The 17,617-nt window shown below is 44.4% G+C and overlaps 2 protein-coding genes across 6 annotated transcripts in view; both read left to right on the top strand.

Annotated features, from left to right (window-relative positions):
* The window catches only part of LOC116971055 (ras association domain-containing protein 6-like), a 44,496-nt gene extending 36,267 nt beyond the window's left edge, over positions 1 to 8,229 (top strand). Inside the window, exons 7-11 of one of the 2 annotated variants that reach the window (XR_004411387.1) lie at positions 1,366 to 1,467; positions 3,069 to 3,124; positions 4,051 to 4,169; positions 4,267 to 4,364; positions 6,971 to 7,014. Coding sequence is in view for 1 of the 2 variants with exons in the window: in XM_033017865.1 (XP_032873756.1) it covers positions 1,366 to 1,467; positions 3,069 to 3,120; positions 4,051 to 4,169; positions 4,267 to 4,364; positions 6,971 to 7,046 (447 nt within the window). In the remaining variant the exon portion in view is untranslated. Of the gene's footprint in view, positions 1 to 1,365; positions 1,468 to 3,068; positions 3,125 to 4,050; positions 4,170 to 4,266; positions 4,365 to 6,970 lie in introns of both variants that reach the window. The other variant, XM_033017865.1, reaches the window with a different exon arrangement.
* Positions 8,230 to 14,312: 6,083 nt separating this feature from the next.
* The window catches only part of fsd1l (fibronectin type III and SPRY domain containing 1 like), an 87,977-nt gene continuing 84,672 nt past the window's right edge, over positions 14,313 to 17,617 (top strand). For all 4 annotated transcript variants that reach the window (XM_033017864.1, XM_033017863.1, XM_033017861.1 and 1 more), the window contains exon 1: positions 14,313 to 14,387. In XM_033017864.1, coding sequence (XP_032873755.1) covers positions 14,373 to 14,387 — 15 coding nt within the window. In that variant the 5' untranslated portion in view covers positions 14,313 to 14,372. The remainder of the gene's footprint in view (positions 14,388 to 17,617) is intronic.

Genomic DNA, 17,617 nt, shown 5'->3' with positions numbered 1-17,617 from the left:
AAAGGTTGTCCCACAGGTTACTATTAAATTTTTCCCCTCTCACCCTAAACCTCAGTCCTCTGGTTCTTGATTCCCCTATTCTGGATGTAAGACTGTGCATTCACCCTTTCTATCCCCTCTCATGATCTTTTACATGACAAATAAAATGAATCTGGGTCAATTGGTCTAGTGTTCATAAGAATTCTGAAGAATCAGAGGGAATCTCATTGAAACCTACACAATTCTAACAGAATTGGACACATCAGATGCAGGAAGGATGGTCATGATGGTGGGAGGTCATTGTCTAGAGGTAAGGGATAAGCTAACAAGGACAAAGATGAGGAGAAACTTCTTCACCCAGAGAGTGGTGAACTAGTGGAATTATTCACCACAGAAAGTAGTTGAAGTCAAATAATTAAATATATTAAAGGAGGTGCTGGCCTTATGGTTATTGGGATCCAGGGATATGGGGAGAGAGCCGGAACATGGTGGTAAATTTGGATGATCAGCCATGATCATATCGAATGGCAGCTTAGGCTGAGTGACCTACTCCTGCCACTACTTTTCATGTGTGATGAACTCTCAGGCTGCCTATGATTTTTGTACCGGGTGAATCTATGGGTCACATGTGGACTGACTGTAAGAGATGCCAGCTGGTGTTATGCTACATAAAGAGTCTGCTTTCTTATTTCTGATTTCTCTTCTGCCTCAAGCTCATGATCTTTGGCTTCTTGAATTAGAGGTAAGCTGACATGGTGGAGAACCTTCCATAGATTTTCTTCAGGGCCTGGCAGGAAGAATCTATGACCTTTCACTGTGGCTGATTACTGCTCTTCCACCAAGTAACCTGGGAGAGAGACATTGCTGTGTCCACCGGTGTAATTGAGGCCTTCCGGAGAAGATGATGACTATTATGGGCACTGTTTCATGTTTCCTTTTTTAAATTTTATCATTTGGATGTTTATTTTTGTACATCTCCAAAAATATTATTTTTATCTGAGTTTATTTCTATTTGTTTCTGACAATGAGGCTACTCCATGTTTCCTATTGGTCTAATGAGAATGACAAACAGTTAGCTCCTGATTGTATCTACCTATGCTATCCAATAAAGATCCATCCCAATAAGAACATATTTGCAACATATTATTGCTGCTTATAAATCAAATATATTCAGATTTTAACCAGAAGCAGATTTCTGGGAGTAGAAGGCTATGCAAGTGTCTAAAGTATCCAATGTGTTAGCCTGAGGTTTCAGCTCTTTAACTTTGACAGAATGCCTAAAATGGAGTTTTGCAGTGCAATACAACATACAATAATTAAAGTGACAGTCCAGACAATTAAAGCTTATTACCTGCAGTATAAAAGTATTGGTTTTGTGTTTTGCAGACATCCATTTTCACACCAACCAAAGGCTCGGTAACCAGTGTGAGAATCAACAGCACATTGACAACCAAGGAGGTGATAGCACTGCTCTTACAAAAGTTCAAGGTACGTTTTTTTAATTCTAAAGCATCTGTAATGCTTCTGATCACCGCCATATGCTAACACCCTCAGCACCCATTTTTTTATCACCCTTTCTTGCTCACTCTCCATTTTCTCGGTCTACTATTCACATATTCCTTCACAATCATTCTCACTCACATTTTTTTTCGTTCCCACACCTCTCCTTCCAATCCTCTTGAGCCTTCATTCCACAGACCCTCCACTCCCAAATGTTCTTCGTTTCTACTCACCTTGTTGTGCCAATCCCCTTGTCGTCCACTCCTCTCCTCTCACCCGTCTAACCTGCTACAACCCCTCATTCTCCCAATCTTTCACATGGACCTACTTCCCTTGTAGCACCTATTTCCGTCATGAACCCGCTCGTGGAGCTATTCAATCTATCACTCTGTTTTCTGGGTGATGTACTGATTTACCCTGTTTCTCCTGGATAACAGCCGCTGTTCAAACAGAACTTGTGTGTTCCCTTAAGCCACTGCTTTTCCCAAAGCATTAAAAATCTATAGTAAGAGCAAAACTGGTATTTAATTTTCTGACACTCAACCCCTTTAAAATATATAAATGACGGACCAACCTACAGAAAACTGTGTAGGCATTCATACCCAACTTAACTCTGTTAAAACCAAATGTGGCCACTATAATTTCTATTCCAGGCCAGACAGTTGTCTGGGAGTCACTGAAGCCTCTGATATTTTGGGTAGCACGGTGGCGCCGTGGTATATTTGAAGCCTTACAGAGCTTGCAGCGCGAGACCCAGATTCGAGCCCGACTATAGGTGCTGTCTGTACAGAGTTTGTACATTTTCCCCGTGGCCCCGTGGGTTTTCTCCGAGATCTTCGGTTTCCTCCCACACTCCAAAGATGTACAGGTCTGTAGGTTCATTGGCTTGGTGAATGTGTAAATTGTCCCTAGTGTGTGTAGGATAGTGTTAATGTGCAGGGATCGCTGGTCGGTGTGGACTCGGTGGGCCGAAGGGCCTGTTTCGCGCTGTATCTCTAAACTAAACTAAAATATCCCTGTGGTGTCTCCAATCAATCTTTAAGAATTCTACCTCAATTCTGTTTTTAAAAATTGTGTTTTGGATTTTCTTTAAATAATTAGGAAATCATTTGAGAAGAAGTGCTAGTGTTCTTAACCATTAACTTATAGCTCCTGAAGTTATGCACATTGAACCCAACTTTAGCTAACACTGCCAAAGAACCGGGATAAATAAGTCTTGATCCCACAGTTCGAAGTTAGATCTTCTGGTAGAGGAGTAACAAAATCAGTGGATAAATTGTAATACTGTAATTATTGTTTTATTTTGCTGAAAACATCTATGGTCATGAGAAAGTTTAGATAGTGGGAGAACATGTTCACAAAGCCATTTTAAAGAAGCGTGAGGACATGTTGCTACAATCTGAACCAGAAAGTGATTTTTTTACAAGAAATTTAGGGTAAGAAGTTATGGAGAAAGCTGACAAATTAAGTGTGAAAGAAATATGATGAAAATAATTCAAGTAGCACAAATAAGACATTGCTCGTGTATGGCACATGGTTGTGGTATATCATAATTTATCCTCCCTTGACACATCTTTATTTCTTGACAGATAGAAAATGACCCCAATGATTTTGCACTATACGTTGTTCATGCCAGTGAAGGTAAGTGACCTGCACAATTTTCCCTTTTGCTATTGGCTGAGCCAGTGGCTGGAGTGGGGTGAGGGGCCAAGCTGACATGCGTATGTGCACAAACTAATGTGTCTTAAGCCCCTGTCCCACAGGAAACCTGAACAGAAGGTCTTACCTTCCACTACCTGCAACCTCTGGCAACCACCTGCAACCTCCGGCAACCACCTTCAACTAGCATCGCAAGCGGCTTAGACTAAAAAATTACCGATTTTTAAAACAGCAACCTATTTTTAGTCGCGGCCGGTTTTGAATTTTTTTAAATAATCGCCGGAACATAGAAGAAGCGGAAACCACTTTCGACCATTAGAGAGACTGACAAAAACCTCCGGGAACCGCACGAAAACCTTGGGTGGGGCGCAAAGTCTCCAGAGGTTTCCGTTCAGTTTACTAAGTGGGACAGGGGCTTTAGTGTGTGTCATAGTACCTTGGACCTCCTTGCAATTGATCTTAGACCTTGCTCTGTCAGGTCCATGGGGTGTATGGTGTGGAACAGCCATGATACATTAAAGGAATTTACACACGGGAATCTTCCCCTTTTTGGAACAGGAGTGGAAGTATGCCAATTTGTATCCTGAGGGACTTCCTGAGAAGAGGGCCAAGTGGCAGCAGCAAGTAAACTTCAGCTTGCTGGTTGTTATTTGCCTGCGCAGACCCCGAACCTCCTCGCCTCCTCGCCTCCTCACTGTTAACCCATAGAATTTAGCAGGCAGACGCTAAAGACACGAGGTTTCTCACTCCTCCCACAGACAAATGTATGTTACCCAGCAGTTCATCTGAAGCTCCGCTGTAGGGTCTTGTCACACCTTTGCTTACAGGGGGCCTTAATCTAACCCTCCCTGCAGTAGGTAAAAGGGGATATATTTTTAAAAGTTACATTCTCTGCAAATAACATTGTTACAGAAAAAAAAAAGCTCAAAGATACGTCGTTTCCATTATGGGAGAGACTGCTTCATGGACCATCACGGAAAATAGTAAAAATATATTTAATGGACAAAGATGCTGAGGAAATTAGCATTGACGTAAGTAAGAGTTTAGCAACCACCCATCTGTATTCTCCTCCATGAGTTTCAAAGGTCTGCATTCTAACTGCTGGTTATTGTTATTGTTCCTCTACAGGTAGCTCAGTACATCAAGTTTGAGCTTCCCATTTTAAATGCAATTCTTCAGAAACTAAATGAAGAGGAGACAAAGTACATTGAAAATGCTCTGCTACGGTGAGCTTTTAATTGTAATAAAGTATTTTACGTTTACTCTGTGAACCATGTGCTAGTTTCTTCAATGATTTGTTGAGCAAGAGGAGGCACTGGTGGTCTCAGGTTTATCCTGGCAGTTCAGCTTTAGGCTTGAAGAGACGGTGTCTGGATTATCCTGGTGGCTCAGCTTTTGCCTCTGTGGGTGGGCACAGTCTCTCGTTGTCCATGGGCAGGACATCTCAGGATCGCCCCGGCCACTCAGTCATAGCCTCGGGTAGAGCCCTATCAGTAAAAATATGTTTCTATATCATCCTGCTCCATTAGCTTAGTGTGAGCCATGGCCATGGGCTGTACGTGCGCTCCCACCTGCATCCCTGGGGCAAGTGCCTTCACTGGCACAAAGCAAGAGTGGTTCCATTACTCAAACAAAGTTGTGGGTCAACCTTTGAGTGGCCCACTGTTGCTCCAGGGAGACTTGCAGTAAATGCTGGATCAGCTCCTTCATCATGTGAGTAACCAGGTGGCATCCTGCCCGCATTCTCCACCATTGTGGCGTTAGGGATGATGTCGGTTTGACAATGACTACACTGACACACTCGTGGTAGGGGGAACTCACATGATAAGATTTATGTTTGGTGAAGTATAATGGTGACGAGAAAGTCCAGGTCTATATGGGGGCGCAGTCACTCATCAACTGTGGGCGAGTGAGAGGTCGCAGGCAATTTCAGGCTTGAGCCGGCAGCTCAGTCTTGGCCTTGAAGAGGAGGTGCAGGCTATTATGGGCTTGTCCCAGCATCTCACTCTTGCCTCAAGAGGAGGCACTGATAGTGTCGGGCTTGACCTGACAACTCAGTCTTACTCCAAGCCTGCAAAAAGAGGCGCAGTGAGTAGGAAGCCCTCCACTTTATCTCCCTTTCTTTCTCTCCTGCCTCTCTCTCTATGTCCTTTGGTTTACATGGAGGAGGTGATGATGTGCAGGTGAGTTGATCCAATAACAGTTAATTGGGCAGAGCTATTTAACTATGACCTCAGCTCAGACCAGATCTGTGTCCAGGGTGCCAGTGCTTTCCACCAGACAGTTGCTGTTCGTGGTTCTGAATGTTAGCTTCTCCTGGCCAGTGATGGAGATCTGATCTCCTCTTAGGGAGGATGCGTCATCACTCTCTAAACCTTTCCTATCCATGGACCTGTCAATGAATTCTAAACATTGCCAATGTAAACAACACTACCACTTTCTCTGGCAGCTCATTTTATATACCCCCAGCTTCCATGTGAAAATGTTGCCTCTAAAGGTACCCATTTCACCTTAAACATATATCCTTTAGTTTTACACTCCCCTATCCATGATAAAAGAATGACCATCCAGCTCATATGTATATTTAGTACGGTCATGGATGTTTTTATAATCAGCTCTAAAGAATATCATTGATGTCATATCATTTATATGTCATATAAATATATCTCATGATTTTATAAACCTTTATAGATTCCAAGAAAGGCAGTCCCAGCTTATCCAGCCTCCTTATTATTCAAGTCCTTCAGTCCTGGCAACTTCTTGTAAACCTTTGCTGTATGCTCTCTGGCTTAATCACATGTTTCCTATCATAGATGTGATCAAGCTTTTCCCTTTGAGAATAGGGAAGATTCAAACAAGAGGACATGACCAGAATTAAGGGACAGAAGTTTAGGGGTAACATGAGGGGGAACTTCTTTACTCAGAGAGTGGTAGCGGTGTGGAATGAGCTTCCAGTGGAAGTGGTGGCGGCAGGTTCGTTGGTATCATTTAAAAATAAATTGGATAGGCATATGGATGAGAAGGGAATGGAGGGTTATGGTATGAGTGCAGGCAGGTGGGACTAAGGGAAAAAAGTTGTTCGGCACGGACTTGTAGGGCCGAGATGGCCTGTTTCCATGCTGTAATTGTTATATGGTTATATGGTTATATGTGGTCACCAGAACTGCACACAATATTCCAGGTGCAGTCTCACCAATGCCTAGTACAGCTGTAATAGGATGTCCCAATTCTTGTGCTCTGTCCCATTTGATGAAGGCAAGCATGCCATATGCTTTCTTCATCACCTTGTCTACCTGTGACACCACTTTCAGGGAGCTATGTAGTTGTACCCCTTGTTCTCACAGTTCCACAATACTCCCCAGGGTTCTATCATTTACTGTGTATGTCCTTCCCCGGCTAAACTTCCCAAAGTACATCACTTTGCACTTGACCGAGTTAAATCCCATCTGTCATTCCTTGATCCATGTTCCCAGTTTCTTCTAGATTTTATTGTAGCCTCAGATGAACTTCTTCCCTGTCCACCAATGGCACCCGGGTTACTTCATGGTAGTTGGTTACTCCGGCTGCTCCTGTGTGGTAGACTAGTCCAGAAGCTGAGATTACATCGGATCCAGGGTGAGTTAGCAATTGGATATTTAATGGATTTTTGGTGGAGAATGTGGGCAGGACTACACTGGCTACTCACCCAACACGATACATCACTTATCCTCCAGAGATGCTGCCTGACCCACTGAGTTACTCCAACACTTTGAGTTTAGTAGCATTTATTTGGTAAGGTCATGGATGTCTTTATAACCAGCTGTAAAGAATATCACCTATGTCATTTTTACAGGTACAGAATGGAGAAAAAGTCTTTAGTTCAGCAGCTGCGAAGACGAATGATGGTGAGGGCAGAAACTTCAGTTTAAGAAATTGTCAGGTCACGGTGAAGCTGGATGTCAGGAAATGGCAATGTTCCATTCCATTCTTTTCCATTACACACTGAATTGTGAAATTAGTTACCTAGAGGTCTATAATGATGCATCAACAGGTTTTAATTCATGAACAGTGCATGGAGAGCAAATCACTAATGACATTAATTGAGCTGTACCATATTAATTGAGCTGTACCATAGGGGTATTTCTGCTGCGACCCCCATACCATCCTACTCAATAGCAATTACTTGGCAATTGTGTGAAACAGAACCAGATTACCCACTTGTCTTTATGAATGGCTTCCCACAACATTTATACGTCTACCACTAGAAGTGTTGCCTGAATCTGCCTGAGCCTCAACTGCTGAAACCCTTGTACACATTTGTTATATTTATACCTAAGTAGTCTATAGTACCACTGACCTGCTTCCCTCAATCTACCTGCTATATTAGAGCTCTGGGGGCTGGTGGAATCAAGGGATATGGGGAGAAGGCAGGCACGGGTTATTGATTGAGGATGATCAGCCATGATCACAATGAATGGCGGTGCTGGCTCGAAGGGCCGAATGGCCTCCTCCTGCACCTATTTTCTATGTTTCTATGTTTCTATTTTAAAGTAATTGAAACTACTTCGTTCCCAATTCCTAACACACACAAAATTCTGTTCAACCACTGTGCTTGCTTCCTTTCTCTGAATCTTACTAAAATGTTCACACTTGCTTTTAACTGTCTTCATGAATTTTTCATCCTGTTCTGCCCTGAGATAGCTTCCTGTTCTGATTCTGGCATCTTGCCCAACCTTAGCTTTAATTACCATCAGCCACGAATAACTTCTGGGCTGAATTGCTGCGAGGTTTTGTCTGATTAAGCTCCTGGATATTTTTCTGTGGGTTTTTTTTGGTGCAATTCCATAATGATCCTCAAAGAAATCTGAAAAGATCTGGTTGTAGCTCTGCCTTCCAATGTTCATGAAGTTCATGAAGCTAAGCCACATTTTATATTGTTACTCCTAAAACTGAAAGTAAAAGAGAAACAATAATGATTACTTTTTGGTTACTGGTTCAATTTTAAATAAAATAAACGATGCATGAAACTCAAGCAACAATATATTTTGTTTAATTGTTCTTTCAGGTATGTCCCTGGTACATTTTTTCTAAATTAAAGACATGTAAATACAAGTTGTGATAACATTGAATGGTTCCAAAATGGAGTTTCTGGGGATATATCAATAACATTAATAATCAGGAATTACACCAAGGACTAAAAAATAAACTACTCCAAGAACTTAGTGGGTCAAGTAGCATCTGTGGAGGCAAAAGGGGTGTGTCAACATTTTGTGTCAGGACCTTTCGCCTGCACAGATGGTGTTTGACCAACTGAGTTATTTTTTTTCCCTCCTGAGTTTGGCATCTGCAGTCTCTTGTTTCTCCCATTGTGCCAAGGAGTTGAGTTTACCAGCAGCTGTTCATTTCTTCACTTTTGGGTACAAACAAAAATTAGCTTCAAACAATTTGATTTAATGATCATCTTATTTAACGTTACCTATTTAAATTAAATGTACAATGGTCCAATTACCGAAGTAAGGCCAATGGCTGAACTCTATTCCAGTTATACGTCTTTTCCCTATTATATTTAAATTATATACTTAAAAGTAAACAGTGAACTTTAACGATCAATTTGTTTGACATTCAGTGTTAACCTGGACATTCCAATGCTACATAAATATCTATTGACCTTTTGTACACAAATCAAGTCCATATGAAAAAATAAGTAAATAATAGTTAATAATAATCTTTTGTAGTTCAATACTGACACATGATGCTCGGCACAAACATTTGGTGAAATCTGGTGTGACTCTACCATAGGAAGATCAGGTGTAACAAAGGGCTGGATCATGCACAATCTGGTCTGATGGTGTGCTTTTTTTCACAGCAGCCCTTCCATTTTGCATCCAACAAGTTTGTAGATGGGGTATATTGGTTCAGCGCGGGTAAGTTGGGCCAAAGGGCCTGTTTCCGCACTGAATAATCTTTGCACCTGGCTATAAAAAATGACCTGGGGTGGGGTCATGCCAGATTTGGTTTCCATTTGAAGGCCGCTCCATTTTAAATGATGATTCAGGTATCTGGGCCTTGTAATTATGTCCCACCTGGCTGCATTTGGTCCATATCCATCTAAACATGTCCAATCCATGTATCAGTCCAAATGTTTCTTAAATGTAGCGATAGTACATGCCTCAACTACCTTCTCTGGCAGCTTGTTCTATACATCCACCACCCTTTGTGTAAAAATGTTACCCTCCTGGTTCCTATTAAATCTTTCCCCCCTGGTTCCTATTAAATCTTTCCCCCGCACCATAAATCCATGGTCTCTGGTTCTCAATTTCCCTAGTCTGGGCAAAAGACTCTGCGTATGTACCCAATCTATTCCTCTCATTATTTTGTACACCTCTATAAAATCACCCCTCATCCTCCAGCGCTCCAAGGAATAAAGTCCTAGCCTGCTCAACCTCTCCCTATAGCTCAGGCGCTCGAGTCCTGACAACATCCTCATAAAGCTTCTCTGCACCCTTTCCAGCTTGACAACATCTTTCCTATAAAATGGTGCCCAGAACTGAACACAATATTCAGTTTGTTTAAGAAAGAACTGCAGATGCTGGAAAAATCGAAGGTAGACAAAAAAGCTGGAAAAACTCAGCGGGTGAGGCAGCATCTATGGAGCAAAGAAATAAGCGATGTTTCAGGTCGAGACACTTTTTCAGACCTTCTCCAGCTTTTTTGTCTACCTACAATATTCAGGTTAGAACTTTAACACAATACTCAGTTCAGTTTAGTTTATTGTCAAGTGTACCGAGGTACAGCGAAAAGCTTTTATTGCTGCTATCTAGTCAGCAGAATGACAATATATAATTACAGTCAAGTCATTTACAGTGTATAGATACATGATAAAGGAATAACGTTTAGTGCAAGGTTAAGGTTGTTGCTCTAAATGTGGCCTCATCAACATCTCATATAACTGCAAAATGACCTCCCAACTTCTATGCTCAATACTCTGATGAATGCTAATGTGCCCAAAATCTTTTTTACCATCGTTTCTACCTGTGACACCACTTTCAAGGAACTATGTACCTGCACTCCTAGACCCCTCTACTCTACAACATTCCCCGGAGCCCTACTATTCACTGTGTCGGTCCTGCCCATGTTAAACTTCCCAAAATGCAACTACTCACATTTTTCATTTCATCAACCATTACTCAGCCCACCTGCCCAACCGATCATGATCCTGCTGCAATTTTTGACAATTATCTTCAATCATGCCATGTACATTACCATCCAAATCATTGATATAGATGACAAACAGCAATGGGCCCAGCCCAAACCCTGAGGCACACCACATAATCACAGGCCTCCAGTCAGAAAAACAACCTTTCACCATCATCCTCTTCCTTCGATAGACAATTTTCTATCCATTCAGCAATCTCTCCTTGGATCCCTTGCGATCTAACCTTCCAGAGCAGCCTACCCTGCGGAACCATGTCAAATGCCTTGCTGAAATCCATATACACAACATTTGCAGCTCTGCCCTCATCAACCTTTTTGGTCACATCTTCATCAGACATGATCGGATTCGTGAGACACGACCTCCCACGTACAAAACCATGCTATCCCTAATCAGTCCTTCTCCATCTAAATACGTGTATATCTTATCCCTCAGTAAACTCTCCTGTATCTTTACAACCACAGATGCTATGCTCACTGGCCTGTAGTTCCCAGGCTTTTCTCTGCAGCCCCTCTTGAATAGAGGCACAACTTTCCCATCCGGGATCACACCCGTATTTTAATGACGTATTTAATAATAAATCTCAGCCAGGGCTCCTACAATTTCCTCCCTATCTTCCCACGGTGTCCTCAGATATATCTGATCAGGCCCAGAAGATTTGTCTACCTTCAAATGCATCAGGACCTTCAGCACCTCCTGGACCGCAATAATGACTGCTCTCAAGACATTTCCACTGACTGAACCAAGTTCCTCGGTCCTCACATCTTTTTCCACAGTAAAAACAGAGATATACTAATTGAGAATCTTGCCCATCTAATGTGGCTCCACACAGTTGACTGCTCTGATTCCTGAGGGTTCCCATTCTCTCCCTGGTTACCCTTTTTCCATTTATGTATTTATAACATCTCTTTGGATTATCCTTATTGTTATCTGCTAGAGCTATCTCCTGTCCCGTTTTTGCCCTCCTGATTTTTTTTGCAGCTTGCTCCTCTGTTCTCGAAACTCCTCCAGGGATACACTTGGTAAGGACATCTGTGCAAATAGACATAAACAAATAAAAATTATCCAAAAATTATAAATTTACTTGAAATCACGTTTAGGTGTTGGAAATCAATTAACAACTTTAAGTCAAATAGTGAAGGAAAACAAATGACTTACCTGGACTTACAAAGTCAATTACTGTATTTGAATATTTTCTTCAGCCATGGTTGACATAAACTTGAGGAGCTGATTGCAAAGTGTGCAGGACATTTAACCTCCATGCTTAGTCTCATGGTGGAGTATTGGTCACATGCAATCCAGCCTATTCTGACCAACGTCAGTGTTACTATTCCATTGAAATGTTTCAACATTTCCATCTTAGTTTTATTGTTTAAAAAAGAATTTAACATGTTATTTGAAACTCATTGAAGACTATTAATTCTCTCACATGGGTCAAGTGAACATATCACTAAATATGACTGGATCCATTGTAAGGTGAGTTCACACATCTACAAATTTGCCACAGGTTCTCTCGGTTGAAATGCATGGGCACGATGTCATGAGGAATACACACTGACATTAAATGACATGCAGCACATTTTTTTGATATCATTGTTGTTAAATTGAATTGTACAACTATGCTCTTTATGTTGACAGGATGGCACTGTTGACTTTCTGCAGAAGCCACCAGACTACAGCACCCAGGGATTAGATTACACACCCCTGCATTTCTCGGCTCTCTGTGTTTGAAATTTGAATCCAGAATAAATCACATTTCCAACTATTTCCAACTCAAATTACACCAATTATGAAATTTAACCGTTGATTCCTGATAAGTCACCCTTGCAATCCCAATAACACATAGGATGATGTAATTTGCTGCGTACCTTTTGCTTGGCCCTTGTTAACATAGGGTCTTCAATAATTCAACAAATGTAATCTTAATCCTCTAAATGCAATATGGAAGTCCAACAGTTCATTAAAATGGCATCTAAGCCCCTGACCTGCCATCTACCCTCAAACTGTGATAAATCTCCCCCTAAAGATGATCTTCCTAATTCCCCTCTCGCAAAACTGTTCCCAATTCCCAATGCTGCTGTTAATTATACAGTGCCCTCCATATGGTTTGGGACAAAGACCCATCATTTATTTATTTGCCTCTGTACTCCACAATTTGAAATTTGTAATAGAAAAAAATCATATGTGGTTAAAGCGTACATTGTCAGATTTTAATAAAGGCCAATAGACGCAGGAGTAGGCCATTTGGCCCTTCGAGCCAGCACCGCCATTCAATGTGATCATGGCTGATCATCCTCAATCAGTACCCCGTTCCTGCCTTCTCCCCATATCCCCTGACTCGCTATTTTTAAGAGCCCTATCTAGCTCTCTCTTGAAAGCATCCAGAGAACTGGCCTCCACCGCCCTCTGAGGCAGAGAATTCCACAGACTCACAACTCTCTGTGAGAAAAAGTGTTTCCTCGTCTCCGTTCTAAATGGCTTACTCCTTATTCTTAAACTGTGGCCCATGGTTCTGGACTCCCCCAATATTGGGAACATGTTTCCTGCCTCTAGCGTGTCCAAACCCTTAATAATATTTTATGTTTCAATAAGATTCCTTCTCATCCTAAACTCCAGAGTATACAAGCCCAGCTGTTCCATTCTCTCACTATATGACAGTCCCGCCTTCCCGGGAATTAACCTTGTAAACCTACGCTGCCCTCGCTCAATAGCAAGAATATAGCACTACCAGCTGCAGCGCTATGGGCTTTAAACATAGTGCTATGGCCACAGCGCTATGGGTCACAGACTGTATAACAATGAGTTTTTGGAATTCTCTTTCTCAGTGGAAGTTGAGCCTTTGATTATTTTTCAGACAATGGCAGAATTGTGGATAAGCCTAGTGGTGAATAGTTACCAGTGGGCGGTGGGATCCAGTTTCATTGGGATTGGCCTTGATTTTACAGAACGGTGGGTGGGCTCAAGGGGCCGAGATGGAGAGGGGGAGGGGTGGAGAGAGGGAGAGGAGGGGGAGGAGAGAGGAGAGGGAGTGTGGGAAAGAGGGAAGAGGGAGGGAGAGAGGAAGAAGGAGAGAGAGAGAGCGAGGGATGGAGGAATAAGAGAGGGAGGGAGGTAGGGAGAGAGAAAAGGAAGGGGGAGAGAGAGAGGGGGGGAGAGAGAGGGGGGAGAGAGAGCGGAGAGGGAGTGAGAGAGGGAGGAGAGATGGAGAAGGAGCGAGGGAGAAGGAGCGATGGAGAGGGAGGGAGGGACGAGGAGAGGGGAGGGAGGGAAAGGGGGAGGGAGGGAAAGAGCAGAAACCGAGACACATGAGAGCAGGTTGAAAAAACAAAACTGCTTTGCATAACACTGTACAAGTGAGTAACAGAAGCCGGCAGGTACGGTGTAGTTACATAAATCTGTTTTGCCTTGTTCTTCTTTGTGTTGTTAACGTGTGCCCGCAAAAAACCCAAATAGCACGCATTTTTGAAAATTTCAGGAAATACCATCAAATTCTAGGACATTTGGGATTCTATTTAAGGATTTTTTTTGAGGTGTGGAACCACTGCATTCATGATCGTATTGAATAATAGACAAGCTTCATTGGCAAGGCGACCTACTCCTGCTCCTGTTTTCTTTTACTGTGATCTGCACTGTAACCTTGGTCACAGGGGTTGACTTGGGCTTCAGGAGATGAACACTTGCAAACAGGTTTGAGCCCGAGAGCAATATTCCGGTTGCAATGAAATTACCACGTTCACATTATGAAGAAAAAAAAATTGGGGGCAACATCGTCAAAATGTTTCACCAAAGACCTAAAATCCCAGGGTCAATTTGTCCCATTCAGTACTTGCAATTAAACGCTGCTCGCTTTTTATAGCAGGTTCTGCAATGCAATAGTTTTTATTTCACAACTTCTGCACTACGAAGAAGAGAAAACGAAAAGCACAGCACAAAGCGCGCGCCGCCTGCGTCACAGTCCGTGACGTCACCCTGCCCCAGTCGCCAGGCGGGCGTGCTCCGCGCATGCGCGTGGGCTGCCGGCGGCTCGGCTGCTCGCGGAGCCATGGACGCGCAGCGGGTAAGTTGCCCGACACCACACGACACAGACACAGACCCGGGGGCGCCGGGCCCGCCTGGACCACCATCACCATCACCATCACCACCGCCGCCTGGTTGCCACTTGACCCCACTTTCTGGGAAGGCGGAGCCGTTGTTCCCGACAAGTACAGCCCCCGCGACCCTCCCCCCCGCCTCTCATCCCGGCCTCCCATCCCCACCCCGGCCCTCTCACCCATCACCTCCGACCCGACCTCACCCCGGCGCTCTGTCCCCCCTGCTCTATCTCTCCCCCCGGCCCTGCTCCCTCCCCTCCCCGCAGCCTTCTCTCCCCCCACCCTCCACCCGGCCTCTTCCCCGACCTCTCCCAACGACCCTCTCCCTGGCCCTCCCCACCACCCCAACCCTCCCCTCCCGGTTTTTGAAACATGGTGTGGGTTGAGTTGTTGGAGAAAGCGACAGGTTATAGTGTTATGAGGGGAGAGGAGGACGGGCTGGGGTGTTTTGGGAGGAGAGTAAGATCGTGATGGAAGACTCCCTCGTGTGTTTGGAGGTAGTTGAGGCCAGTTCATTGGCTATATTTAAGAGGGAGTTAGATGTGGGCCTTGTGGCTAAAGGGATCAGGGGGTATGGAGAGAAGGCAGGTACAGGATACTGAGTTGGATGATCAGCCATGATCATATTGAATGGCGGTGCAGGCTCAAAGGGCCGAATGGCCTATTCCTGCACCTAATTTCTATGTTTCTATGTTTGGGGGTGGGGGAAGAAGAAGAGGTGGGCTGGGGTCTTGGCAGGTAGGGCGGTTGGTTGGGAGAGATGTTGGTTGTCTTGCTTTTGGTGGAGAATCTGATGAAGATAAACATGCTCAAAGATGGCCTGGTGTTGTGGGGAAAGGGGGGGGGGGGGGGGGCAATGTATGTAGGCATGGTCTGATTTGGTGGGGGTTGGTTGTAGAGAGGGAGGTATGAGATGTGTGTGGATGAGAACGAAAGATGGGCTGCCTGGATGGCTTTGCTAAATGAAGCAAACAGTGTTAAAATCACAGACAATCAACATGTGAAAGTCCAGATTTTGAATGCAAGTGGTTTATTTGCATGGGAAACAGCTTGCGGGCTGTTCGACTGTTTCATACGGTCACGGTTTCTCTACAGGCAATGCAGCTACATACTCTGCATGGTGGACAATTAGCCATTTATACATTGATCAACAGTCATTCAAGTTTTTTTTTCCTCCCCAAAAATTAAGAGAGCGAGTGCTGTACCAGGAACAGAAGGCTGTCTCAATTTATTTAAAATTTAGGGGTGCTAAACAATCCCAGGTCTCGCTACTCAACGTTCTCACCAGTCTGTAATTGCATCCCAGTTTGATTCCAAGATATTTCCCATTTTGGGGGTGACAGAGGATTTGCATTACATTTCTTGTCTATATTCAATCGTCTGGGACAATCCGATCACCTCTCACTGTTTCTACTGCCTGCATACAAACCCTTCATCCGCAAGACCAAACCTGCAATAAGGACGGTCAAAATATGGCCCGAGGACGCCACCCTACAACTCCAGGACTGCTTTGATCGCACAGACTGGGACCTGTTTGCACAACAGGCTACCAGTGGTACAGAGGTAGATTTGGAGGAGTACACATCCACTGTCCTCTCCTACATCAACTGCTGTGTGGAGACTGTCTCAGTGGACAAGCAAATTAAGATGTTCCCAAACCGGAAACCCTGGATGAACAAGGAGGTTCAGAATCTGCTAAGGGCACGCAACAATGCCTTTAAATCCAGGGACACTTCTGCCTACAGTGCTGCCAGGTCGAACCTGAACAAAGGCATAAAAAAGGCCAAAGACATCCACAGGCAAAGGGTGGAGGACCACTTCAATACCGCGGACACCAGAAGCATGTGTCAGGGACATCACTGACTACAAGAGCAGCCCCGCCTGCCCCCACGGTGATATCACACTGGCCAACGAACTAAACACCTTTGCCCGCTTCGAAACTGGCAATACCACCAGGAGTGGAATAACCCCGGCCATGGCGGAGGGACAGGCCTTAACACTGAGCACTCAGGAGGTACAGTGCGCTCTGCGTAGGATCAATCCACGCAAGGCTGCAGGCCAGGATGGAGTCCAGGGAAGGGTACTAAAGGACTGTGCTGTACAGCTGGCAGAGGTATTCACAAGAATCTTTAATCTGTCTCTATCTCTGGCAACGGTCCCCAATTGCCTGAAAACAGCCATCATAGTGCCGGTGCCGAAAAAGTCTAAAGTCACCAACCTGAACGACTACCGCCCGGTTGCCCTAACTCCAATTCCAATGAAGTGCTTCGAAAGGCTGGTCCTCTCCCACATCAAATCCAGCATCCCTGCCTCACTGGACTCTCATCAATTTGCATACAGGGCAAATAGATCGACAGAGGATGCCATCTCTCTGGCTCTTCACACTGTCCTGACTCACCTGGACAGACAGGGCACGTACGTGAGGATGCTCTTCATTGACTATAGCTCTGCATTCAATACGGTCATCCCCACCAAGCTCACCACCAAACTCCACCAGCTAGGCCTCAGCTCGCCGATATGCGATTGGATCCTGAACTTTCTGACGGAGTGACCGCAGGCAGTGAGACTAGGCCCGCACCTGTCCTCCACTATCACCCTGAGCACCGACACACCACAGGGCTGTGTACTAAGCCCCATGCTCTACTCCCTCTTCACTCACGACTGTGTTCCTGCATTCGACACCAACACCATCATGAAGTTTGCAGACGACACAACAGTGATTGGGCTGATCACCAACGGTGATGAAACAAAATACAGAGCGGAGGTGAGGAACCTGGCGGACTGGTGTGCACGTAACAACTTGTCACTAAACACCTCCAAGACCAACGAGCTGATTATTGACTTCAGGAGGTCCCATAATGGAGAATACGTCCCAATCTCCATTTACGGGGAAAGTGTGGAGAGTGTCCAGTTTTAAGTTTCTGGGCACTCACATTTCAGAGGACCTCACATGGTCCACCAACACCGCTGCGCTGGTCAAGAAGGCACAGCAACGACTGTTCTTCCTGAGGACATTAAATAAGACTGGTCTGCCCCAACAGCTGCTGACAACCTTCTACCGCTGCACCACAGAGAGCATATTAACGTATGGCATCTCTGTGTGGTATCTCAGCTGCACGGAGGCGGAGAGGAGAGCTCTTCAGCGCGTCGTCCACAGAGCGCAGAGGATTATTGGGACACAGCTACCAGCCTTGGA

Source organism: Amblyraja radiata, chromosome 3 (genome assembly GCF_010909765.2).
Source record: "Amblyraja radiata isolate CabotCenter1 chromosome 3, sAmbRad1.1.pri, whole genome shotgun sequence".
Classification (NCBI taxonomy): domain Eukaryota; kingdom Metazoa; phylum Chordata; class Chondrichthyes; order Rajiformes; family Rajidae; genus Amblyraja; species Amblyraja radiata.
The sequence above is the reverse complement of the archived record's forward strand: the minus strand, read 5'-3'. Positions and strand labels throughout refer to the sequence as shown.